Below are 25,389 nucleotides of genomic sequence, written 5' to 3'. Positions count from 1 at the left end.
TTTTGTATGCTGCTGCTGCTGCTAAGTCGTGTCCGACTCTGTGCGACCCCACAGACGTCAGCCCACCAGGCTCCCCCGTCCCTGGGATTCTCCGGGCAAGAATACTGGAGTGGGTTGCCATTTCCTTCCCCAATGCATGAAAGTGAAAAGTGAACGTGAACTCACTCAGTCGTGTCCGACCCTCAGCGACCCCATGAACTGCAGCCTTCCAGGCTCCTCTGTCCATGGGATTTTCCAGGCATGAGTACTGGAGTGGGGTGCCATTGCCTATAAATATTAGTAATTTATCTTTTGGAAATTCATATTTTGGTAATTTAATGTCTTTAGAAAATTACCCATTTCTTTAAGTTTTTGCATTGGTTGACAAAGATGTATCATATACTCTAGCTTTTTAAATGTCTACTTCATCTTTGGCTATATCTCTTTTACATAATAGTGTTCAAATGTACATTACCCTTAATCAGTTTTGCTCAAGATTTACACTTTTATTAAAAAGCTTTTAAAACATCTTTTTCATACCTAGTTTTTCAGAAAATAATTTTGCATCATTATTTCCAATCTTTGCTATTCTGACTTACTTTCTTTGGGTTTATGCTATGATTCTTGTTAGCTTCTTGAGTTGCATTTTTGCTCTATTTTATTTATTACATTTAATTCTGTAATCCTATCATACCAAACTTAACACACAAATACATATGTATGTGTATCTTTGTATATTTTTAATATTATTTTAGTTATGCATATTTAATGATTTCCACCATTTTTTTCACCTCTGTAAATCTTATAAGGAAATGTTGAGTGAGCTTCCAAGTGTAGGTTTTTCATTTTTTAAATTGCTAACTCATTGTTGATTTCTTATGCAGTTGGAATTTATGATAACATTTTAGTGGAATGTGGTGAGATTTGGAACATGTATATGCATGTGGAATTGTGGTATATGTGGGTCAGATAGGAGTCCCCTTCCATATCATCTTGTTATGCCTTGTTCAGAGGACTAGTTTGGATTTTTTAAAAGAGAAAATTAAATTCTGGTCATGTTGTATATCAGTCTTTCTCAGAAACCACCTGTGATTCCACATTGCAATTAGGGTATAAACTCCCTAATAAGATATATGAAGACTTTCATTCTATGACTCTATTCATCTACCTTTTATTTCTTAGAATTCTTCACTCTCATATTACCATGTTTCAGTTCCTATAGCTCTATATTCTTTCACAATGCCTATTAAAATTCATTTCCCTCTGCCAAGAATGCCTGCATCTGACAAACACCCACTTATAAATCATCTCCCCTGTGAATTCTTTCCAATATCCTCTCTGTTTGGAGAGTTAGGAGATTCCTTCTTTGTGCTCCTATATCACATCTTTCATATATCCTTATCATATTGTATTGTCATTTTGACTCAATTTTTCAACCTACCCCCTTGAACAAAAGTGTAAGATGAGTTAATAAGCATTAATCTTTCACTTAGCACCCACCCTATTGCATCTAGAATTAGGACTGAAAGTGAGCCATGCTAGAGGGTTTCCTTTGCCCTGGCAGAATCTAATGAATATCAATACTTTATAAGACAGTTGAAAACATTTAGCAAAAGAGCAGATAATGTGCTTTGCAGATTTTTTAGTCCATGGTAGGTACTCTGTAAAAGTTAATGGCAACTCAACTCTGATAACGTTATAGGGTTTTCTCTGAATTGTTTTCATATCCCATTTCATGATTCTCAGGCATATACTGTACATGTTGTAAAAGTGATAAATATTTTGATATGCTGGTAATTAAACCATATTTCCAAAGCAAATAGTGAAATATTGCCACCAGTGAAAATTTATATTATCATTGAAGAACTTTAGAGCAAAGAAGTTGAAGGAAATTCCTAAGCCAAATGTGACTCTAGAACTCAGATTCTTTACAGATTTAGAGGTCTCTTCTTCAAATTTCCTTCCCAAAGTGTGAAATTATGGGATAAAATGTCAAAATAGGAAACAACAATTTTTTATTTTCTCTTAGGAGATTGTGAAATGATAAATAGCTCATTTAAGCTGTAGATACTAATTTTAAATGTTTTTGTGGTAGCTTGTGAGAAAATACACTTTGTTATAGTGAAAATTTATTATACACAAGAAACCAGAAGCCTGGAATTTAGAGTTAGAGGCTTCAGATACATGCTAGTCAAACCTTACTTCACTTATGAGAGGGAAAATTGAGGGCAGCGGAGGTCACATGTTGCCTAAATCACATTCAGATTTCCTTCTCAGAGATGCTCACACAGGAACTTCTGATGGGCTTAAACTTACATCATGTGTGTTCCTATATGCTAAAAGTTTTAGTTTCTTAGGTTCGCATGCAGCATGTTGGATAGAATAATCATGTTCACCTGATAAATCGTTTTTAAAAAATATTTTAATTTTTACTTTTTCATACTTGAATTTGAAATATTTTATATTTAGTTATTTTATTCATCTGAAACTTCATGATATATGTATGAGATACAAATAAGTATTATAAATATTTACCCTATGTCCTAAGAAACATTTATTTATAATTTTTATTGGACTATAGTTGATTTCAATGTAGTCTTTTAGGTGTACAGCAAAGTGATTCACTTATTCATATATCTATTCTTTTTCAAATTCTTTTCCCATTTATGTTATTACAGAATATTGAGCCAAGTTCCTTGTGCTATACACTAGATCCTTGTTAGTTATTTATTTTAAATATAGTAGTGTGTATATAAGAATCCCAGACTCTCAATTTATCCCTACCCCACCTTTTTCATTTGGTAACCATAAGTTTGTTTTCTAAGTGTGAGTGTGTTTCTATTTTATAAGTTCATTTGTATCATTTTTTAAATTTTCTGCATATAAGGGCTGTCATACATTTCTTTATCTGACTTGTTTGCTTCGTATGATAATCTATAGATGCATGCATGTTGCTGTAAATGGCATTATTTCATTCTTCTTATGGATGTGTAATATTCCATTGTATATATGTGCCACATCTTCTTTATTCCTTCATCTATCAATGGACAGTTAGGTTTATTTCATGTCTTGTCTATTGTAAATAGCACTGCAATGGATATTGTGGTGCATGGATCCTTTCAAAGCATATTTTTCTCTGGATATTGCCCAGGAGTGGGATTGCTGGGTCATATTGTACTTCTATTTTTAATTTTTCAAGGAACCTCCATACCCTTCTCCATAGTGTCTGTACCAATTTACATTCCTGCCAGCAATGTAGGAGGGTTCTCTTTCTTCCATACCCTTTCCAGCATTTATTGTTTGTACATTTCTTAATGATGGCCATTCAGACTGCTGTGAGGTAATATCTCGCTGTAATTTTGATTTGCATTTCTCTAATTAGTAATGTTGAGCATCTTTTCATCTGCCTCTTGGCCATCTGTATTTCTTCTTTAGAGAAATGTCTATTTATGTTCTCTGCCCACTGTTTTGCATCATTCCATTATGAAAATGTTTAATTGAAGAGAGGATATTTTTTCAAAACTCTAAGTAGGACTATATCATTTAAATGTATAGCAATATAGCCTTTTGAAATGCATAATTCTTCATTTTACAATAATGATTCTTCTTTAAAAATTTGTCATAGTTTGTCATAGATTTAAAGTACAACATACCTAATGCTATTTAAGGATTATACACTGTATGTAGTGTAAGTGAACCAGATCTTTTCTTAAATATCTATTCTTTCTAAAGTCTTAACAATTTTTTTAAATATTTTATTTTTTACTTTACATTTATGACTTCATTTTTTTTTTCCATTTTGAGCTTTTTATTTTGTATTGAAGTCTAGCCAGTTGACAGTGTTGCAATCATTTCAGGGGAACAACAAAGGGACTCAGCCACGCATATTCATGTGTCCATCTCCCCCAAACTCCCCTCCCATCAAGGCTACCACATAATACTGAGCAGAGTTCCAAGTGTTGTACAGTAGGTCTCTGTTGGTTATCCATTTTAAATATACCAGTGTGTACATGTCCATCCCTAACTCCCAAACTTTCCTTCCCCCCATCCTTTGCTCCCCAACTTTAAGTACATTCTCTGTCCATGAGTTTCTGTTTTCATTAAAATTTATTTGTTTTATTGAAGGATAATTGCCCTATAGAATTTTGCAGTTTCTGTCAAACCACAACATGAATCAGTCATAGGTATACATATATCCCCTTCCTTTTGAAACTCCATCCAATCTCCCTCCCTGTCCCACCCCTCTAGGTTGATACAGAGCCCCTGTTTGAGTTTCCTGAGCCATAGAGCAAATTCCCATTGGCTATTTTACATATCGTAATGTAAGCGTCCATATTACTCTTTCCATACATCTCACCCTCTCCTCCCATTTCCCCATGTCCATAAGTCTATTCTCTGTCTGTTTCTCCATTGTTGCCCTGTAAATAAATTCTTCAGTACCATTTTTCTAGTTTCCATATACATGTGTTAGAATATGATGTTTATCTTTCTTGTTCTGACTTCACTCTGTATAATCAGCTCCAGGTTTATCCACCTCATTAGAACTGACTCAAGTGTGTTCCATTTTATGGCTGAGTGATATTCCATTGTGTGTATGTACCACAACTTCTTTATCCATTCATCTGTCAATGGCCATCTAGGTTGCTTTCATGTTCTAGCAATAGCTAACCCAAATAGTGCTGCAATGAACAATGGGATATATGTGTCTCTTTCAATTTTGGTTTCCTCAGGGTATATGCCTATGAGTGGGATTGCTGAGTCATGTGGTGATTTTATTCCTAGTTTTTTAAGGAATCTCCATACCATCTTCCATAGAGGCTGTATCAATTTACATTCCCACCAACAGTGCAAGAGTGTTCCCTTCTCTCCACGCCCTCTCCAGTATTTACTGTTTGTAGAATTTTTGATGATGGCCATTCTGACCAGTATGAGGTGATATCTTATTGTAGTTTTGATTTGCGTTTCTCAAATAATGAGCTATATTCAGCATCACTTCCTGTGTTTGTTAGCTATCTGTATGTCTTCTTTGGAGAAATGTCTGTTTAGGTCCTTTTCCCACTTTTTGATTGGATTTTGTTTTTTGGGTATTGAATTGTATGAGCTGCTTGTATATTTTGGAAATTAATCCTTTGTCAGTTGTTTCATTTGCTATTATTTTCTCCCATTCTGAGGGTTGTCTTTTCACCTTGCTTATAGTTTCTTTGCTGTGCAAAAGCTTTTAAGTTTAATCAGGTCCCACTTGTTTACTTTTGTTTTTATTTCCATTACTCTATGAGGTGGGTCATAGAGGATCTTGCTTTGATTTATGTCATCAAGTGTTCTGCCTATATTTTCCTCTAAGAGTTTTATAGTTTCTGGTCTTACATTTAGGTCTTTAATCCATTTTGAGTTTATTTTTGTGTATGTGTTAGGAAGTGTTCTAATTTCATTCTTTTACATGTAGCTGTCCAGTTTCCCCAGCACTTTTTATTGAAGAGGCTGTCTTTGCCCCAATGTATATTCTTGCCTCCTTTGTCAGAAATAAGGTACCCATAGGTGCATGGGTTTACTTCTGGGCCTTCTATCTTGTTCCATTGGTCTATATTGCTGTTTTTGTGCCAGTACTATACTGTCTTGATGACTGTTGCTTTGTAGTATAATCTGAAGTCAGGAAGGTTGATTCCTCCAGCTCCATTCTTCTTTCTCAAGACTGCTTTGGCTATTTTGAGTCTTTTGTGTTTCCATATGAATTGTGAAATTTTTTGTTCTAGTTCTGTGAAAAATGCCATTGGTAATTTGATGGGGATCGCATTGAATCTGTAGACGCATTTGGTAGTATAGTCATTTTCACAATATTGATTCTTCCTACCCAGAAACATGTAATATCTCTCCATCTGTTTATGTCATCTTTGATTTCTTTCATCAGTGTCTTATAATTTTTTGTGTTCGGTTCTTTTGTCTCCTTAGGGAAGTTTATTCCTAGATATTTAATTCTTTTTGTTGCAATAGTGAATGGGATTGATCCTTAATGTCTCTTTCTGATTTTTCATTGTTAGTATATAGAAATGCAAGTGATTTCTGTGTATTAATTTTGAATCCTGCAACTTTGCTAAATTAACTGATTAGTAGTTTTCTGATACTATCTTCACGGCTTTCTATGTACAGTACCATGTCATCTGCAAACAGTGAGCTTTACTTCTTTCCAATCTGGATTCCTTTTATTTGTTTGTTTATTTTCTTTTCTGATTGCTGTAGCTAGGACTTCCAGAACTGTGTTGAATAATAGTGGTGAAAGTGGACACCCTTGTGTTGTTCCTGATCTTAAGGGTAATGCTTTCAGCTTTTCACCACTGAGAATGTTTGCTGAAGGCTTATCATTATGGTGTTTACTGTGTTGAGGTAGGTACCTTCTATGCCCATTTTTTGAAGAGTTTTAATCATAAAGGGGTGTTGAATTTTGCCAAAGGCTTTTTCTGCATCTATTGAGATTATCATATGGTTTTTATCCTTCAATTTGTTAATATGGTGTATCACATGGATTGATTGGTGTATATTGAACAATCCTTGAATCCTAGAATAAACCCAACTTGATCATGGTATATGAGCTTTTTGATGTGTTGCTGAATTCTGTTTTGCTAAAATTTTGTTGAGGATTTTGTCATCTGTGTTCATCAGTGATATTGGCCTGTAGTTTTCTGTTTTTGTGTGTGTTGTCTTTGTCTGGTTTTGGTATCAGGGTAGTGGTGCCCTCATAGAATGAGTTTGGAAGTGTTCCTTCCTCTGCAATTTTTTTTTTAATTTTATTTTTAAACTTTACAATATTGTATTGGTTTTGCCAAATATTGAAATGAATCCGCCACAGGTATACATGTGTTCCCCATCCTGAACCCTCCTCCCTCCTCCTTCCCCATACAATCCCTCTGGGTCGTCCCAGTGCACCAGCCCCAAGCATCCAGTATCATGCATCAAACCTGGACTGGCGACTCGTTTCATACATGATAGTATACATGTTTCAATGCCATTCTCCCAAATCTTCCCACCCTCTCCCTCTCCCACAGAGTCCATAAGACTGTTCTATACATCAGTGTCTCTTTTGCTGTCTCGTATACAGGGTTATTGTTACCATCTTTCTAAATTCCATATATATGTGTTAGTATACTGTATTGGTGTTTTTCTTTCTGGCTTACTTCACTCTGTATAATAGGATCCAGTTTCATCCATCTCATTAGAAATGATTCAAATGAATTCTTTTTAATGGCTGAGTAATACTCCATTGTGTATATGTACCACTGCTTTCTTATCCATTCATCTGCTGATGGACATCTAGGTTGCTTCCATGTCCTGGCTATTATAAACAGTGCTGCGATGAACATTGGGGTACATGTGTCTCTTTCCCTTCTGGTTTCCTCAGTGTGTATGCCCAGCAGTGGGATTGCTGGATCATAAGGCAGTTCTATTTCCAGTTTTTTAAGGAATCTCCACACTGTTCTCCATAGTGGCTGGACTAGTTTGCATTCCCACCAACAGTGTAAGAGGGTTCCCTTTTCTCCACACCCTCTCCAGCATTTATTGCTTGTAGACTTTTGGATCGCAGCCATTCTGACTGGCGTGAAATGGTACCTCATAGTGGTTTTGGTTTGCATTTCTCTGATAATGAGTGATGTTGAGCATCTTTTCATGTGTTTGTTAGCCATCTGTATGTCTTCTTTGGAGAAATGTCTATTTAGTTCTTTGGCCCATTTTTGATTGGGTCATTTATTTTTCTGGAATTGAGCTGTAGGAGTTGCTTGTATATTTTTGAGATTAGTTGTTTGTCAGTTGCTTCATTTGCTATTATTTTCTCCCATTCTGAAGGCTGTCTTTTCACCTTGCTTATAGTTTCCTTTGTTGTGCAGAAGCTTTTAAGTTTAATTAGGTCCCATTTGTTTATTTTTGCTTTTATTTCCAATATTCTGGGAGGTGGGTCATAGAGGATCCTTTAGAAATGTAGGTATTAACTCTCTTCTAAATGTTTGATAGAATTCTCCTTTGAAGCCATCTGGTCCTGGGATTTTGTTTTTGGGGGAGATTTTTGATCACAGGTTGAATTTCAGTGCTTGTAATTGGGTTGTTCATAATTTTTAATTCTTCCTGGTTCACTCTTGAAAGATTGAACTTTTCTAAGAATCTGTCCATTTTTTCCAGGTTATCCATTTTATTGCCATATAGTTGTTCACAACAGTCTCTTATAATCATTTGAATTTCTGCATTCTCTGCTATAACCTCTCCTTTTTCATTTCTAATTGTGTTGATTTGATTCTTTTCTCTTTTTTTCTTGATGAATCCGGCTAATTGTCAATTTTGTTTATCTTCTCAAAGAACCGGCTTTTAGTTTTATTAATCTTTACTATTGTTTCTTTCATTTATGTCTGTTCATATCTTTATGACTTCTTTACTTCTACTGATTTCATGCAAAGATGGGCTCAATAAAGGACAGAAATGGTATGGACCTAACATAATCAGAAGATATTAAGAAGAGGTGGCAAGAATACACAGAAGAACCATACAAAAAAGATCTCCACGGCCCAGAAAATTATGATGGTGTGATCACTCACCTAGAGCCAGACATCCTGGAATGTGAAGTCAAGTGGGCCTTAGAAAGCATCCCTACAAACAAAGCTAGTGGAGGTGATGGAATCCCAGTTGAGCTATTTCAAATCCTGAAAGATGATGCTGTGAAAGTGCTGCACTCAATATGCCAGCAAATTTGGAAAACTCAGCAGTGGCCACAGGACTGGAAAAAGTCAGTTTTCATTCCAATCCCAAAGAAAGGCAATGCCGAGGAATGCTCAAACTACTGCACAATTGCACTCATCTCGCATGCTAGTAAAGTAATGCTCAAAATTCTCCAAGCCGGGCTTCAGCAATATGTGAACTGTGAACTTGAAGAAGTTCAACTTGCATTTAGAAAAGGCAGAGGAACCAGAGATCAAATTGCCAACATCCGCTGGATCATGGAAAAAGCAAGGGAGTTCCAGAAAAACATCGATTTCTGCTTTATTGACTATGCCAAAGCCTTTGACTGTGTGGATCACAATAAACTGTGGAAAATTCTTCAAGAGATGGGAATACCAGATCACCTGACCTGCCTCTTGAGAAACCTGTATGCAGGTCAGGAAGCAACAGTTTGAACTGGACAGGGAACAACAGACTGGTTCCAAATAGGAAAAGGAGTATGTTAAGGCTGAATACTGTCACCCTGCTTATTTAACTTCTATGCAGAGTACATCATGAGAAACGCTGGACTGGAAGAAGCACAAGCTGGACTCAAGATTGCCGGGAGAAATATCAATAAACTCAGATATGCAGATGACACCACCCTTATGGCAGAAAGTGAAGAAGAGCTAAAGAGCCTCTTGATGAAAGTGAAAGAGAGTGAAAAAGTTGACTTAAAGCTCAACATTCATTTCTTATATGATACTATACATGTTTTAGGGATGGTATGGGGAGGGAGGCGGGAGGGGGTTCAGGATTGGGAACACATGTACACCTGTGGCGGATGCATGTTGATGTATGGCAAAACCAATACAATATTGTAAAATAAAAAAAATAAACTGGATGCTAAAAAAAAAAAAAGAAAGCTCAACATTCAGAAAACTAGTATCATGGCATCCAGTCCCATCACTTCATGATATATAGATGGGGAAATAGTGGGAACAGTGGCTGACTTTATTTTTCTGGGCTCCAAAATCACTGCAGATGGTGATTGCAGCCATGAAATTAAAAGACACTGACTCCTTGGAAGGAAAGTTATGACCAACCTAGACAGCATATTAAAAAGCAGAGACATTACTTTGTCAACAAAGGTCCGTCTAGTCAAGGCTATGGAGTTGGACTGTAAAGAAAGCTGAGCACCAAATTGATGCTTTTGAAGTGTGGTGTTGGAGAAGACTCTTGAGAGTCCCTTGGACTGCAAGGAGATCCAACCAGTCCATTCTAAAGGAGATCAGTCCTGGGTGTTCATTGGAGGGACTGATGTTGAAGCTGAAACTCCAATACTTTCGCAACCTCATGCGAAGAGCTGATTCATTGTAAAAGACCCTGATGCTGGGAAAGATTGAGGGCAGGACGATAAGGGGACGACAGAGGATGAGATGGTTGGATGGCATCACTGACTCAATGGACATGAGTTTGGGTAAACTCTGGGAGTTGCTGATGAACAGGGAGGCCTGGTATGCTGTGGTTCATGGGATTGCAAATATTCACACATGACTGAGCAACTGAACTGAACTAATTTTGGGGTTTTTTGTTCTTCTTTTTCCACTTGTTTTAGGTGTAAAGTTAGGTTGTCTATTCGATGTTTTTCTTGTTTCTTAAGGTGCGATTATATTGCTATAAACTTACCTCTTATAACTGCTTTTGCTACATACCATAAGTTTGGAGTTGTCATGTTTTCACAGTCATTTGTTTCTCAAAATTTTTTGAATTCCCTTTTGATTTCTTCATTAACCTGTTTGTTATTTAGAAACATATTGTTTAATCTCCATGTGTTTGTGTTTCTTACAGTTTATTTTCTTTTAATTGATATCTAGTCTTATAGTGTTGTGGCTGGAGAAGATGTTTGCTATGATTTCAGTTTTCTTGAAGTTACTGAGGTTTGATTTTTGTCCCAAGATGTGTTGTTTCCTGGAGAATATTCCATGTGCACTTGAGAAAGTGTATTCTTCTGCATTGGATGGAATGTCCTGAAAATATCGATGAGATCCATCTCATCTAATGTATCATTTAAGACTTCTATTTCCTTATTAATTTTTTGTTTTGATGATCTGTCCATTGCTATGAGTGGAGTGTTAAAGTCTCCTACTATTATTGTGTTACTGTCAGTTTCTCCTTTTGTGTCTGTTAGTGTTTGTCTTAGGTATTGAGGTGCTCCTATGTTGGGTGCATAGATATTTATAATCGTTATGTCTTCCTCTTGGATTGATCCCTTGATCATTATGTAGTGTCTTCCCTTATCTTTTGTAATCTTCTTTATTTTAATGTCTATTTTGTCTGATATGAGGATTGCTACTCCACCTTTCTTTTGCTTCCCATTTACATGGAATATATTTTTCCATCCTCTCACTTTCTGTTTATATGTATCTTTGGGTCTGAAGTGGGTTTCTTATATACAGCATATATATGGGTCTTTTTTTTGTATCCATTCAGCCAGTCTGTGTCTTTTGTTTGGTGCATTTAATCCATTTACATTTAAAGTAATTATTGATATATATGTTCTTATTGCCATTTTCTTAATTATTTGGGGTTGATTTTAAAGATCTTTTTTTATTCTCTTGTATTTCTTAACTACATAAGTCCCTTTAAAGCTTGTTTGGTGGTACTCAATTCTCTTAACTTTTGCTTGTCTGAAAAGCTTTTTATTTATTTCTCCATCAATTTTGAATGAGATCCTTTCTGGGTACAGTAATCTTGGTTGTAGATTTTTCCCTTTCAGTACTTTAAATATATCCTGCCATTCCCTTCTGGTCTGCAGAGTTTTTGATGAAAGATCAGCTGTTAAGCATGTGGGATTTCCCTTGTATGTTACTTGTTGCTTTTTCTATGCTGCTTTTAATATTCTTTCTTTCTGTTTAGTCTTTGTGAATTTGGTTAATATGTGTCTTTATGTTTTTCTCCTTGTGTTTATCCTGTATGGGACTGTTTTTGCCTCTTGGACTTGGTTGACTATTTCCTTTTCAATGTTGGGGAAATTTTCAATGATAATCCCTTCAAAATTTTTTTCATACCCTTTCTTTTTCTCTTCTTCTTCTGGGACCCCTATGATTCAAATGTTGGTGCATTTGATATTGTCCCTGAGGTCTCTGAGACGGTCCTCAGTTCTTTTCATTCTTTTTACTTTAGTCTACTCTTCAGAAGTTATTTCCACCATTTTATCTTCCAGCTCACTGCTTCATTCTTCTGCTTCAGATATTCTGCTATTGAGTCCTTCTAGAGTATTTTTAATTTCAGTAATTGTGTTGTTTGTCTCTGTATGCTTATTCTTTAATTCTTCTAGGTCTTTGTTAATTGATTCTTGCATTTTCTCCATTTTGTTTTCAAGATTTTTTTATCATCTTTACTATTGTTATTCTGAATTCTTTTTCAGGTGGTTTGCCTGTTTCCTCTTCATTTATTTGGACTTCTGTGTTTCTAGTTTGTTCCTCCATTTGTGTAGTATTTCTCTGCCTTTTCATTGTTTTTTTTTTTTTTTTTTTTTTTTAACTTATTATATTTGAGGTCCCCTTTTCTAAGGCTTCAGGAAAAGTTGAATTCTTTCCTTGAAAAAGGGTGAATTATTTCTTCATTTTGGTTTCTGCCCTCCTAAGGTTGGTCCAGTGGTTTGTGTAAGCTTTGTATAGGGTGAGATTTGTGCTGAGTTTTTGTTTTTCCTCTGATGGGTAAGGCTGAGTGAGGTGATAATCCTATCTGTTGATGATTGGGTTTGTCTTTTTGTTGTTTAGATGAGGCATCCTGCACAGGGTCCTACTGGTGGTTGGGTGATACCCAGTCTTGTATTCCAGTAGTTTCCTTTGTGTGAGTTTTCACTATTTGATACTCTCTAGGGTTAGTTCTTTAAGTAGTCTAGGGTCTTGGAGTCAGTGCTCCCACTACAAAGGCTCAGGGCTTGATCTCTGGTCAGGAACACAGATTCCAGAAGAGGTTTGTTATGGCATTAAGTGAGATTGAAATGAATATCCAAAAACGAGAAACCAAAGATGAACCCCAGACAAATGGCAGTTAAAAATAAGGCAAATACTAATTAAAATAATGGAATATACACATATACATATACACCCATCAGCAAAGTGAAAGCAGTCCAACATAAAGTATAGTAGATTGACCCAGCAAACAAAGGAAAATAAAAAATTATATTTACCAGTTAAGAACAAAACTAACTAAATCATAAACTGAAAAGTAAGCTAAAGCAAGATGCAAAGTGGAGAATAAAGCAATGAGAACAAAACTAACAGATATGTTGAGAGGAAAGGAAAGAAAGAAAAGAAAGAATAGATATGCAAAAAATAGAGGTAGATAAGATTTATATCCATTAAAGGTTAACTGCAATCAGAAAAAAACAGTAGGAAAGGCAAACAAAGGAATAAAAGTAGAAAAAAATATAATAGGTTTAAAAAAATTAAAATTAAAATTATAAAAAAGAAAAGAAAAAAAAAAAGGAAAACTCCACAGAACTGCAAAAGCTTAACATAGAGGCAGAGGTTTATAACAACAATAAAAAATGTGACTGAGAAAAAAATAAAGCTCAAAAGCTTAATTGGATTTCTTAGTGCCAATAAAATTGACAATTACAATAGAGTGGGGGGTGGGGGCGGTGGGGAAGGGGAGGAAAAAGAAAAAAAATCCAAAAGAATCTACAGAACAAGTCAAAAAATAAGAATAATAAATGTTTTTCTTGAGTCCCTGCTATGAGAGTCCTTTCCCTCACTGGGAATCACAGTCCGCCTTACCTCCCTAGGAGGAGGCAGCTTATCTGCTGTTGGGGCAGCTCAGATTCTAATCTAGTCCCACTTCTGTGTGTCTTGCCTCCAAGGTCCACAGCTCTCAGAACTAGTGCATTTTCTTTCATGGGAGCTCTCAATGGACTTTTATATATTCCATAGACACAGAGTCTGTCTAGCTGATCGTGTGTATTTAATCTGCAGCTTGTACAGCTGCTGGGAATGTTTTGGGTTTTATTCCTTAGACACACTGCCTCTGGGTTTCAGTTGTGATTTTATTTCCACCTCTACATGTGGGTTTGCTCCTGAGGCCACCCTGGAGGACTTGGGTTTGCTCCTGTGAGGGCCAGTTATAGAGGTGGTGCAGCATCTTGGGTCGCAGGGGTTCTGGCAGCACCAGATACTCGGGGGGATTGTCGGCTAGAGCAGCAGGAAATACAGGGCTCTAGAAGGATATGGCAACCAATATTGGCCAATACGCTCCAGTATTCTTGCCTGGAGAACCCCCCTCCCGGACAGAGAAGCCTGGCAGGCCACTCTACAGGGTTGCAAAGGCTTAGACAGGACCGAAGCGACCCTGCACGCATAGACGCAAGACTTTTTTGGCCTGTGGCAGCTCTGGCCCAGTGAGATTTGAGCACGAAGATGGCGCAATTGCTTGGCTTGTGGAGACCCTAGTGGTGCCAAGTGTGCAGGGACATGGACTGCCTCCACCACAGAAGATGTGGCCCTATCTGAGTCTTTTTTTTTGAGCCTCTTGTAACTGGCAATCAAGGCTTCTTGTTGCCAGTCTTTCTTCATAGTTCCTCCCATTCAGGCACTTGAACTAAGTTCAAGGGAACTTAGAGGGTTCCCTTGCCTGGGCTCCTTCTCTGTTTTTCAGCATGTCAGGCACATAGAGGGGCCCCCCTGCTTGGGGTCCTACTCTGTATTTCAGCACATCAGTCACTTAAAGGAGCACCCTGGGTGGGGTCCTACTGTGTTGTTCATTGTGTCAGGCGTTTGATGGGCCAGCCTCTCTGTTGTTTCAGCTGGCATGTGAAGAGAGAGAGACTATGGTGATGGCTCCACCCCCTATACGTGACTCAGCAGTATCGCCTTGCTTCCATGGCTGCCTGGCTTTCCTCCACCAGCATTTTCCACCAGGATCTCCTCCCTCACATTTCCTCAATCTGCTCCTCTGCATTCAACAGCAGCCCTCGCCCTGGGATTGCTCCACAATCACTAAACTCCAGCTCCCAACTGCTGCACTTTCCAGGGGTCCAGCGTTCCTGTCTGGATTGTGTATGGCTACAGCAAGGACTGTCTGATTCTCATTCCATTTAGGCTGCCACATATCAGCTGTTTCACTCTCAGCCTTAAATGTTTTTCCTCTGCCTCAGATAGTTTCTCTGATGTGGGGATTGGACCCCTGCTTCAGTTTCCCCACCCTCAGGTGGGGAAGGTCCAGTCCTACTAACACTCCTGGTCCCCCCCCCCCCCCCCCCCGTCCAGTTCCTCATCCTCTATATGTTCTTGTCCACTGGTCAGGTACTCCTGTCCACTCGCAGCTGGTATTCTGCATATACTTCTGTGTCTGAAGGTGTATTCCTGATGTATCTGTATAGAGAGATGTACTCCATGTCCACCCACTCCTCTGCCATCTTGTTCTCTTTCTGTTTAAGCAACTTCATTTGTATCATTTCTTTATAGATTCCACATATAGGAGATGTCAGATCATGTTTCTCCTACTTCACTGGGTATGACAATCTCTAAGTCCAAATCCTCGGCCCATTTTTTGATTGGATTGTTTTTTTGTTTTGTTTTGTTTTTGATATTGAGTCACATGAGCTGTTTATAACTTTTGAAAATTATTCCCTTGTTGGTCACATCATTTGCCAAGTATTCTCTCCCATTCTGTGGGTTGCCTTTTCATTTTGTTTATGGTTTTCTTTGCTGTGCAAAAGCTTTTATCTTTAATTAGGTCCCATTTGTTTATTTTGTTTTTATTTCCATTAGTCTAGGAGGTGGGTCAAAAAACATTTTGCTGTGATTTATGTCCAAGAATGTTCTGCCTGTTTTTCTCTAAGTGTTCTATATTCTCCAGTATTACATTTAGGACTTAAATCCATTTTGAGTTTATTTTTTGTGTGTGTGGGAATAGAGAATGTTGTAATTTCATTCTTCTATATGTAGCTCTCCAGGTTTCTCAGAACCATTTATTGAAAAGACTATTCTCTCACAATTGTATATTCTTGTCTCTTTTGTCATGGATTAGGTGACTTTAAGTACATGGGTTTATCTCTGGGCTTTCTGTCCTGTTCCACTGATCTGTATTTCTGTTTTTATGTCATTACCAGTGTTTTGATGACTATAGCTTGTAGTATAGTCTGAAGTCAGGGCACCTGATATCTCCAGCTCTGTTTTTCTTTCACAAGATTGCTTTGGATATTTGGAGTTTTTCATGTGTCCATATAAATTTTGGGCTTCTCTGGTAGCTCAGAAGGTGAAGAATCTACCTGCAATACAGGAGACCCAGGTTCAGTGCCTGGGTCAGGAAACTCCCCTGAAGAAGGAAATGGCAACCCACTCTAATATTCTTGCCTGGAGAATCTCATCAACAGAGGAACCTGATGGGCTGCAGTCCATGGTGTCACAAAGAGTCAGACACAACTGAGCAACTATAAATTTAAGACTTTTTTGTCCTAATTTTGTGAAAACTGCCATTGGTAATTTGATAGGGATTGCACTGAATCTTTAGATTACCTTGGGTAATATGGTCATTTTGACAATATTGATTCTTCAAATCCAACAACATGGTATATCTTTCCATCTGTTTGTGTCATCTCTTAATTATTTCATCATTGTTTTATAGCTTTTGAAGTATAGGTCTTTTGCCTCCTTAGGTAGGTTTATCCTTAAGTATTTGATTCTTTTTGATGCATTTGTGAATGGAATTATTTCTTTAATTTCTGTTTCTGACCTTTCATTGTTCATGCTAGAAATGCAACAGATTTCTTTGTTTTGTATCCTGCAAGTTTACTTAATTCATTGATGAGCTCTAGTACTTTTCTGGTAGCATCTTTAGGATTTTCTAAGTATAATGTCATGTCATCTGCAAACAGTGACAGTTTTACTACTTTTCCAATGTGTATTCCTTTCTTTCTTTCCTTCTCTCATTGCCATGGCTAGGACTTCCAAAACTATGTTGGAAAAAAGTAGCAAGAGTGGACATCCTTGTCTTGTCCATGATCTTAGAGGAAATTTTTTCAGCTTTTCACCTTTGACTGTGATGCTGGCTGTAAGTTTGTTATACATGGTCTTTGTTATATTGAAGTATATTCCATCTGTGCCTACTTTCTGGAGAGTTTTCATCATAAACGGGTGCTGAGTTTTGTCATTTTTTTTCTCCATCTGTTGAGATGGTTATATGGTTTTTAGTCTTTAATTTGTTAATGTGGTGTATCACACTTACTGATTTGCAGATACTAAAAAATCCTTGCATCCCTGGGATAAATCACACTTCTTTGTGGTGTATGATCCTTCTAATGTATTGTTGCCTTTGGTTTGCTAGTATTTTGTTGAGAATTTTGGAATCTATATTCGTCAGTGATATTGACCTGTAGTTTTCTTTTTTGTAGTGTCTTTATCTTTGGTATCAAGGTAATGATGGCCTCATAGAATGAGTTTGAGAGTGTTCTTTTTTGTAATATTTTGAAAAGGATAGGTGTTAACTCTTCTGGAAACATTTTATAGAATTTTCCTGTGAACCCATCTGGTTCTGAACTTTTGTGTGAATTTTTTAATCACAGTTTCAATTTCTGTCCTTGGATTGTCTATTAATGTTTTCTATTTCTTCCTAGTTCAGTCTTGGAACATTGTGTCTTTCTAAGAATTTGTTCATTTCTTCTTGGTCATCCCTTTCATTACCATATAGTTGCTTGTAGTATTCTCTTTTAATCCTTTGTATTTCTGTGGTGTCAGTTGTAACTTTTCCTTTTTAATTTCTATCTTTATAATTTGAGCTCTCTCCTTTTTTTCTTGGTTAGGCTAGCTAAAAGTTTATCGGTTTTGTTTATCTTTCCTAAGAACCAAGTTTTAATTTACCTTTCTTACTGTTTTCATCATCACTATTTCAATTTTTTCTGCTCTGATCTTTATGATTTCTTTTGTTCTACTATCTTTGGCTTTGGTTTGTTATTCCTTCTCTAGTTGCTTTAGGTGTAAGTTGTTTATTTGTAATTTTTCTTATTTCCTGAGGTAAGAAAGTATTGCTATAAACTTCCCCTTTCAAACTGCTTTTGCTGGATTCCTTAGGTTTTGGATTGTCATGGTTTCATTTTTATATATCTCAAGGTATTTTATATTTTAATTTCTTCAGCGATCCATTGATTGTTTAGTAATATATTGTGTAGCCTTCATGTGTTTGTTTTTTACAGATTTTTCGTGTAGTTGATTTCAAATATCTTGACATTGTGGTCAGAAAAGATGTTTGATATGGTTTCAGTTTTCTTAAATTGAATGAGGCTTACTTTGTGGCCCAGCATGTGATTAATTCTGAAGAACATTCTATGTACACTTAGTATATTCTGCTGCTCTTGTATGGAATTCTCTATACATATCAGTTAAGTCTGTATTGTCTCATGTGTCATTTAAGGCCTGTGTTTCCTTATTGATTTTCTTTCTGGATGATCTGTTCATTGATGAAAGTGGGTGTTATTTATAAAGTTCCCACTATTACTGTGTTACTACTGATTTCTTCTTTTGTGGCTAGTATCTTTTGCCTTATATTTTGCGGTACTCCTATATTGGGTACGTGTATATTGGCAATTGTTATATCTTCTTAGATCGATTGTTTGATCATCATGTGATATCCTTCTTTGTTTCTTGTAAACAGTCTTTAAAGTCTGTTTTGTTTCATAGGAATATTGCTACTCCAGGCTTGTTTTGATTTCCATTTGCATGGAGTATATTTTTACATACCCCAGTTTCAGTTAGTATCTGTCCCTAGAATTGAAGTGGGTTTCTTGTAGACAGCATACATGCAGGTCTTGTTTTTGTATCCACTCAGCCAATCTGTCTTTTGGTTGGAGCATTTACATTTAAGGTAATTACAGATACTTGTGTTATTGCCATTTTGTTAATTGTTTTGGATTTATTTTGTAGGTCCTTTTTCTTCCCTTCCTCTTTTATTCTTTTGTGATTTAATGACTGACTTTAACATTGTATTTGGATTTCTTTTTCATTTTTGTTTTGTATATCTAATGTAGATTTTTGGTTTGAAGTTACCAGGAGGTTTTGATATAGCAATCTATATATAAACAAAATTGCTTTTGAAGTTGCTGTTCTCTTAATTTCAAATGCATTTCCAATATTCTGCATTTGTACTCTTCTCATGATTACTGATTTTGTTATCATATTTGTGTTTGGATGATTTTCTGCCTTTATGTTTACCTTTACTGATGAGATTGTCTATTCATTATTTTCTTGTTTTTAGTTGTGGCCTTTTCTTTTCTAACTGGAGAATGTCCTTTAGCATTTGTTGCAAAACTGGTCTGGTGGTTCTGAAGTTTCTTTTCTTTTCTTTTTCTGTAAAGCTTTTGATTTCTCTGTGAATTCCAAGTTAGAGCCTTCCTTGGTAGAGTATTTTTGTTTTTAGGTTCTTATCTTTCATCACTTTAAATATATTGTGCCAATCCCTTCTGGTCTGTAGAGTTTCTGCTGAAAAAAATCAGCTGATATCATTATGAAAATTCACTTGTATGTTGTGTTGCTTTCCCTTGTTAATTTTATTATTTTCTCTTTGGTTTTGATTTTTGTTGACTTGATTGCCATGTCTCTCAGCATGTTTCCCTTTGGGTTTTTCCTGCCTGGAACTCTGTGCTTCCTGGACTTGGGTTTATGTTTCCTTTCCTGTGTTAGGGAAGTTTTCAGCTGTCATCTCTTCAGGTATTTTCTCAGGTCCTTTCTGTCTCTTTTCTCATTTTGACCCTGCCATACTGAGAATAGTGGTGCATTTAATGTTGTCCCAGAGGTCTCTGAGACTGTCCTTATTTCTGTAAATTCTTTTTTGTTGATTCTGTTCTGCAGCAGTGGTTTCCACCATTTAATCTTCTAGCTCACTTGTTTTTCTGCTTTGTGTATTCTGCTATTGGTTCCTTATAGTGTTTTTCATTTCAGTTATTATTCATCTCCATTTGTTTGTTCTTTAGATCTTCTAGCACTTTGTTAAACATTTCTTGTATCTTCTCAATATGTGCCTTTCTTTCCCCAATATTTTGGATCATCTTTACTATCATTACTCTGATTTTTTTTTTTTTTTCCCCAGGTAGATAGCCTGCCTTCCGGAAAAGGCAATGGCAAGCCACTCCAGTACTCTTGCCTAGAAAATCCCATGGATGAAGGAGCCTGGTAGGCCACAGTCCATGGGGTCGCTACGAGTCGGACACGACTGAGCGACTTCACTTTCACTTTCACACAATGGAGAAGGCAATGGCAACCCACTCCAGTGTTCTTGCCTGGAGAATCCCAGGGACGGCAGAGCCTGGTGGGCTGCCGTCTATGGGGTCGCACAGAGTCGGACACGACTGAAGCGACTTAGCAGCAGTAGCAGCAGCAGCCTGCCTTCAGTTCACTTGATTGTTCTTCTGGAGTTTCATCTTGTTCCTTCATCTTGGACAGATTTCTTCTGCTGTTTCATTATGTGTAACTTTCTGTGATTGTAGTGCTCGTTCCTCAGCCTGCAAGGTTATAGTTGTTCTTGCTTTTGTTGCCTGCCTCCTGGTGGATAAGGCTGGTCTAAGGGGCCTGTGCTGCCTTCTGGAAGAAGGAACTGGTTCCTGCCCACTGGTGATCAGAGCTTGGCCTTGTCCTCCTGGTGGACAGGGCCATGTCAAGGGCTATGTTTGTTGAGCAGCTGTGGGGTCAGGAAGACTTTAGTCAGCCTCCCTTCTGAGGAGTGGGGCTGTTTTCCCACCCTGTTGGTTGTTTGGTCTGAATCATTTCAGCCTTAAGCCTGTTGGGTGGGCCAGGTTTTGGTGAGAAAATGGTGACCTTCTGGAGGCTCTTGCCAATGAGTACTCTTCAGAACTACTGCCACCAGTATCTTTCTTACTGCAGAAAGCCTCACCCCATCCCACCCCCGAACCTCTGCTGGAGACCCTTCAATTCCAGCAGGTAAATCTGGCTCAGGCTTTTATGAACTCACTGCCTTTTCTCCTGGGGCCTGGTGCACATGAAATCTTGTGCATGCCCACTAAGAGTAGAGTTTCTGTTTCTCTCAGACCTGTGGAATTCTTTTGATCAAATCCTACTGTTCTCCAAAGCCAGATATTCTGAGGATTCTTCTTTTTGATCAAGGCCTCCAGCCTGGGCTGCCTGATGTGGGTGTTGGAAATTTAACCCTGTGGGAGAACCTCTGTGATATAGCTATTTTCTAGTTTGTGTGTCTCCCACCTGGCAGATGTGGGGTTTGACTTTATTGTGATTGCACCTCTTCTATCTTCTCATTGTGGCTTTTTCTTTATCTTTGGATACAGAATATATATATATATAGATTCTAGTGTTTTGGTTTTCTTCTCAGTGATTGTTCAGCAGTTCTTTGTAGTTTTGGTATTTTGGTGGGAGGGGGACAACTCAAGTCCTTCTACTCTGCCATCATGTTTATACCTCCCTAAGCACCATTTTAGTAACTCTTGTTTTTTATTTTCTTGATAGCAATATGGCCTCTCTTATTCACTAAATTCTTACATATAAGGGTATATTACTTAGCTATACTTTATGTTTTACTAATCTTTTATTCTGTTTTGCCAGGATTATATTTTAGCTTTATAGATTTTAATATGTATGTAATCCATCCTCATTAATTGCCTTTAAAAAACTTATATGACAAACAAAAAACTTACATGTTTTTTACTTGTTTGTTAACCTAGTTACACTTAAAATAGGATAATTTCAAGTTACAACAACTTGCCATTAGGATTTAACTATTAAATCTGTTAGAAAATAATTCATCCTCCCTATACCAAAATATGAAATAAATTTTTTTTAAAACAGATTTTTAAATATTTCAGTAAAGTGGTATAGCTTATGTAAGGTTGTACATTCTGTGCTTTGCAAATGTTTATTAGACATCTCCTATGTTTCAGGAGTGTAATGGGAGTTAAAAAAGTTAAACTATTGAAAGGTGGTTGTTGAATCACGCGAAGACACCGGGATTCTTGGCCCCCAGAGGAGAAGAATTCAATCCGGGGCCAGAGATGAGGCTTAATTGCTCAGAGCTCTTGTGTAATAAAGTTTTATTAAAGTATAAAGGAGATAGAGAAAGCTTCTGACATAGGCATCAGAAGCGGGCAGAAAGAGTACCCCCTTGCTAGTGTTAGCAATGAAGTTATATACTCTCCAATGAATCCAAAGAATGTCTGGAGGTTGTAAAGACCTCACCAGACCTACTTCCATAATTTACATTTTAAGATAACAGAATTAGCCAGAAGGTTTAATCCAGAGACTGTCCTCAGGCAGGCACATTATTGTTATATAATCCTAAGGAACGTAGAGAAGGAAAAAAAAGTTTGTCCTTTCTTCCTCCTTGAGAATTCCAGACCCCTCTCTCCTTGGGGACCCCTAGACTCCTTATCAACCTGCTTAGGAAATGACTCTCTCACTATCACTGAGACATTGTCTAGAAGGATTTCAGGTAAAGAAACTGAAAAAAGTTGAGGATTAGCCAAGGGGAATATGCACTGTATAGTACTTATGTATAAAGATCATGAATCCCTGAAAAGTGATAAGTTTCCAGGAAAGGGGTTATGTTTCAACTGAGTTTTGGAGACTGAGAGGCAGTTAGCTGGATAAAGAAAGAGATAACTTGTTTTAGGGGAAAGAAACTGAAAATGCAAAGACTCTCATTTAAAAGAGCATGGGATGAAAACTAAATGGCAAAAATTTACTTGTGGCCAAAGTATAGGATGTGAATCAGGACTGGTGAGCCATGATTTGCAGTAGACAAAGATCTTATTTTCTCAAGTGGGCAATGGGTGAAATCAGTGGGTTTTTAAAAGAGAATGGAGAGGATCATATTTGTATTTTAGAAAGGTTTTAAAGGTGATAAGAAAGGAGTCAAGGTGAACAAAATTGGTTAATTGATAATTAATAAAAATATGTATTCAGGGAAAATATGAATGAACACTGAATGAAACAATGAATGAAAAGTTAATGAATTACTACAGTTAGCAGCTGAAAAATAAAAACTTTGGTAAGATTACCCTTATTCAGTCAGATGATTGATATAGAAACCAGTTAGAATGGGGGACTATTTCAAAATACTGATATATGAAATCAGACTTAATGTCATTGTTTCCCAAACTAGCTATTGCTAGTTAGTAGGAAATACCATAATGTTGTTATTTGATGTGTTGTTTATTCATTTGCTATCTATTTGATTAATCATAACAGTTTTCCATGTGGTTTGACTTGTTTTCAGGGTATAATACTATAATTCTGAAAAATAAAAACTTTGTATTTTATCTTTCAGCATTTATGTTCTTATTTCTGTTTTACTCTATTGGTTAGGATTTATGGAAATAAATTAAAATATTGTAGTGGACATTTTTGCCTTTTAATAACAGGGATGCCTTAATATTTTACACTTAAGTTGATTCTGAAAGACATTTTTCAGCATATGAAAATTAACTCATTCCAGGCTAAAGTAGGTTAAAAATTTTTTGGAAGGTTTTGAAATTTTATCAAATAGCTTGTATGCTCCTACTTAAATGCAGATATGTGTTTTATGATCAGTTGATGTCATTTTATAGTCGTCGATGATTTTTATTTTGAAAAAAATCTTCATGGCTATGATATATCATTCTTCTGATACAGTGCTGAATTTTATTTTCTGTATTTTGTGAAGTATTTAAAATATTTATGGCCATATTGCTTTATTACTTTATATTGTGCCTACTATGCTTTGTATTCAAAGATATAACCATAGGATAGTGTAAAATCTTCAAAATATTACACAAAAATATTTAGTTATGTTAACTGGTTCATATTTAATGGGTCAAGAAAACAAACAATTTCAGATTTTTATCAATAAAAATCACCATTGAATTACATGTCCTCGAGCAAATCTTTCTCTTTCTGGGACTCATCTGTGAAAATAAGGGGTCTCGGATACAAAAAATGTAAGGTCACTCCAGTTCTAGCTTTCTGCAAACTTGTATTCATATGGAAATCCCTTTGGCTTTATGGTAAAAAACAGTAACACTGTGTAAGTTAGAAATGGACCATGCTATGATGACCCTTGAAAATGTAGACTTGAGTTTCAAAAAGAAACAAAAAATTTGAAAAATCACAAGTCCATTGTTCATCTACTTGGGCCCATGAGCAGTTGAAACTGAGAAATACTGACTTGGTGATTTTATCCTAAGTTATACTTGAGAACCATGGACCAAATATCCCTCCCTGTTTTGTTCAATTTCCTTGAAACGTTGAATCCAAAGGGCAGAAGATGGGGAATCAGAAGCCTTGGATTTATACCACTCTGTCATTTGGTGGTTTGGGGATCTTAAGTAATTTAACACCTTCAGGCATCAGATTTCTTATTTGCAAGGTGAAATATACTTAGTCTTTTAGTTCTAAAGTTCTGTGATATGAGAAGCAATAAATAATTCCATAATAAAAATTCTTTAATTTATATAGTCACCTGGGGTTTACTTTCACATATATTGATCTTAATTGAGCCTCTTCACAAAGTTTGGAGGCAAAAAGCAAAGTATTAGTGACTTTATTTCAGAGTTAGGTCTAGACTCCAGACCATTTGGTAGTTTGCCCAGTGTGCTTAGCAAGTGGCGGAGTCCCGGCTGGAGCCTAGGCATTATGATACTTCGATTGTTCTTTTCTTTTTATGACACATTGTCTTTCGTTAAGCTTTGTAATCACCCTTTTATACTTTTCAAGCATTCTGGCACATTTTCCAACTCTTTAAATTGCAGGGACCAGCTATCCTTCTTCCCTTGGGGTTCATTTATAATTTTAAACTATAGAACATTAACACTTTGTTCATGTATATGTTTAAATGATTTCTTAAAAAGTACTCCATCTAACATTTATTCCTTCTTTTCCTGATTCTCTTTCAGATAGCAGTTCTGTGGATGAAAAGGTTTTAAATCATACTTTTTCTTCCCTCCTGAGGGATCTTGTCTTTTTGTACATGTTTGTTTGTGACATATTAGACCTGTTTTGGTTCTTCTGTTTTAGTTGTGAACTGTGCATGTTATCCCAGCTTTCCATTCATTGGTTGTCCTTTAAGTGTGCCCCAATCTGTTGCTTTTATGAAGAGATTACACCTTGCCAGCTTTGCTTACTATAGCTTACACTTGCCAACCTAGGGGTCTGCTACGGTCAAATGCAGCATCTGTTGTTAAGTCTGGCAAATCATGATCCCTCTGACTGATTCATGATCTTCACTGCACATACCAAGTTTTAAGGGCAAATGGTATTGGAATATGATATTTTCCTTGACTCTGCCAGTGCTTTTGTTTGAATGCTGACAGCTAATTTCAAAACCTCCACCCATAAAACCACAGTAGCTTTGACTTGGAGCTGACCCTGCTTAGCATCTGTCATACTAGGTGTTACGTGTATAGTGCAGTTGACGCGTGTTCCCAATTCATGTGTACATAGCTATAGAATGCTAAAAGTCTGTTTCTTTTGTTTCTCTCCATTTTCATTTAAGGCTCGGATAGTAAGTGGCAATGATTTGGATGCTTCCAAATTCTCTGCACTACAGGCGTTTGGTGGGTGAGTACACTCATAACCTTCCTAATTCATTCTATTCATCAATGTTTCTTGGTTGTGCTCTCAACATAGGTATTTTGAGTGCAGAATCTTTCATGATGGTATAATTAGCTTGCTTTGCTGTTGCTTTATTCTTGCAGTAAAATAGTTTTATAGTGCTTTTTAAAAAGTATATAGATTT

General features: G+C 36.7%; 1 protein-coding gene across 3 annotated transcripts in view; it reads left to right on the top strand.

The window, feature by feature from the left end:
• Positions 1 to 25,389, top strand: part of UNC13C (unc-13 homolog C) — an 860,874-nt gene that overhangs the window by 311,976 nt on the left and 523,509 nt on the right. For 2 of the 3 annotated variants that reach the window (XM_055537913.1, XM_055537912.1), the window contains exon 2: positions 25,147 to 25,211. Coding sequence is in view for 1 of the 3 variants with exons in the window: in XM_055537914.1 (XP_055393889.1) it covers positions 24,548 to 24,570; positions 25,147 to 25,211 (88 nt within the window). In the remaining 2 variants the exon portion in view is untranslated. Of the gene's footprint in view, positions 1 to 24,547; positions 24,571 to 25,146; positions 25,212 to 25,389 lie in introns of all 3 variants that reach the window. The other variant, XM_055537914.1, reaches the window with a different exon arrangement.

The sequence above is a fragment of the Bubalus kerabau genome, chromosome 10, assembly GCF_029407905.1.
Source record: "Bubalus kerabau isolate K-KA32 ecotype Philippines breed swamp buffalo chromosome 10, PCC_UOA_SB_1v2, whole genome shotgun sequence".
Classification (NCBI taxonomy): domain Eukaryota; kingdom Metazoa; phylum Chordata; class Mammalia; order Artiodactyla; family Bovidae; genus Bubalus; species Bubalus kerabau.
The sequence above is the reverse complement of the archived record's forward strand: the minus strand, read 5'-3'. Positions and strand labels throughout refer to the sequence as shown.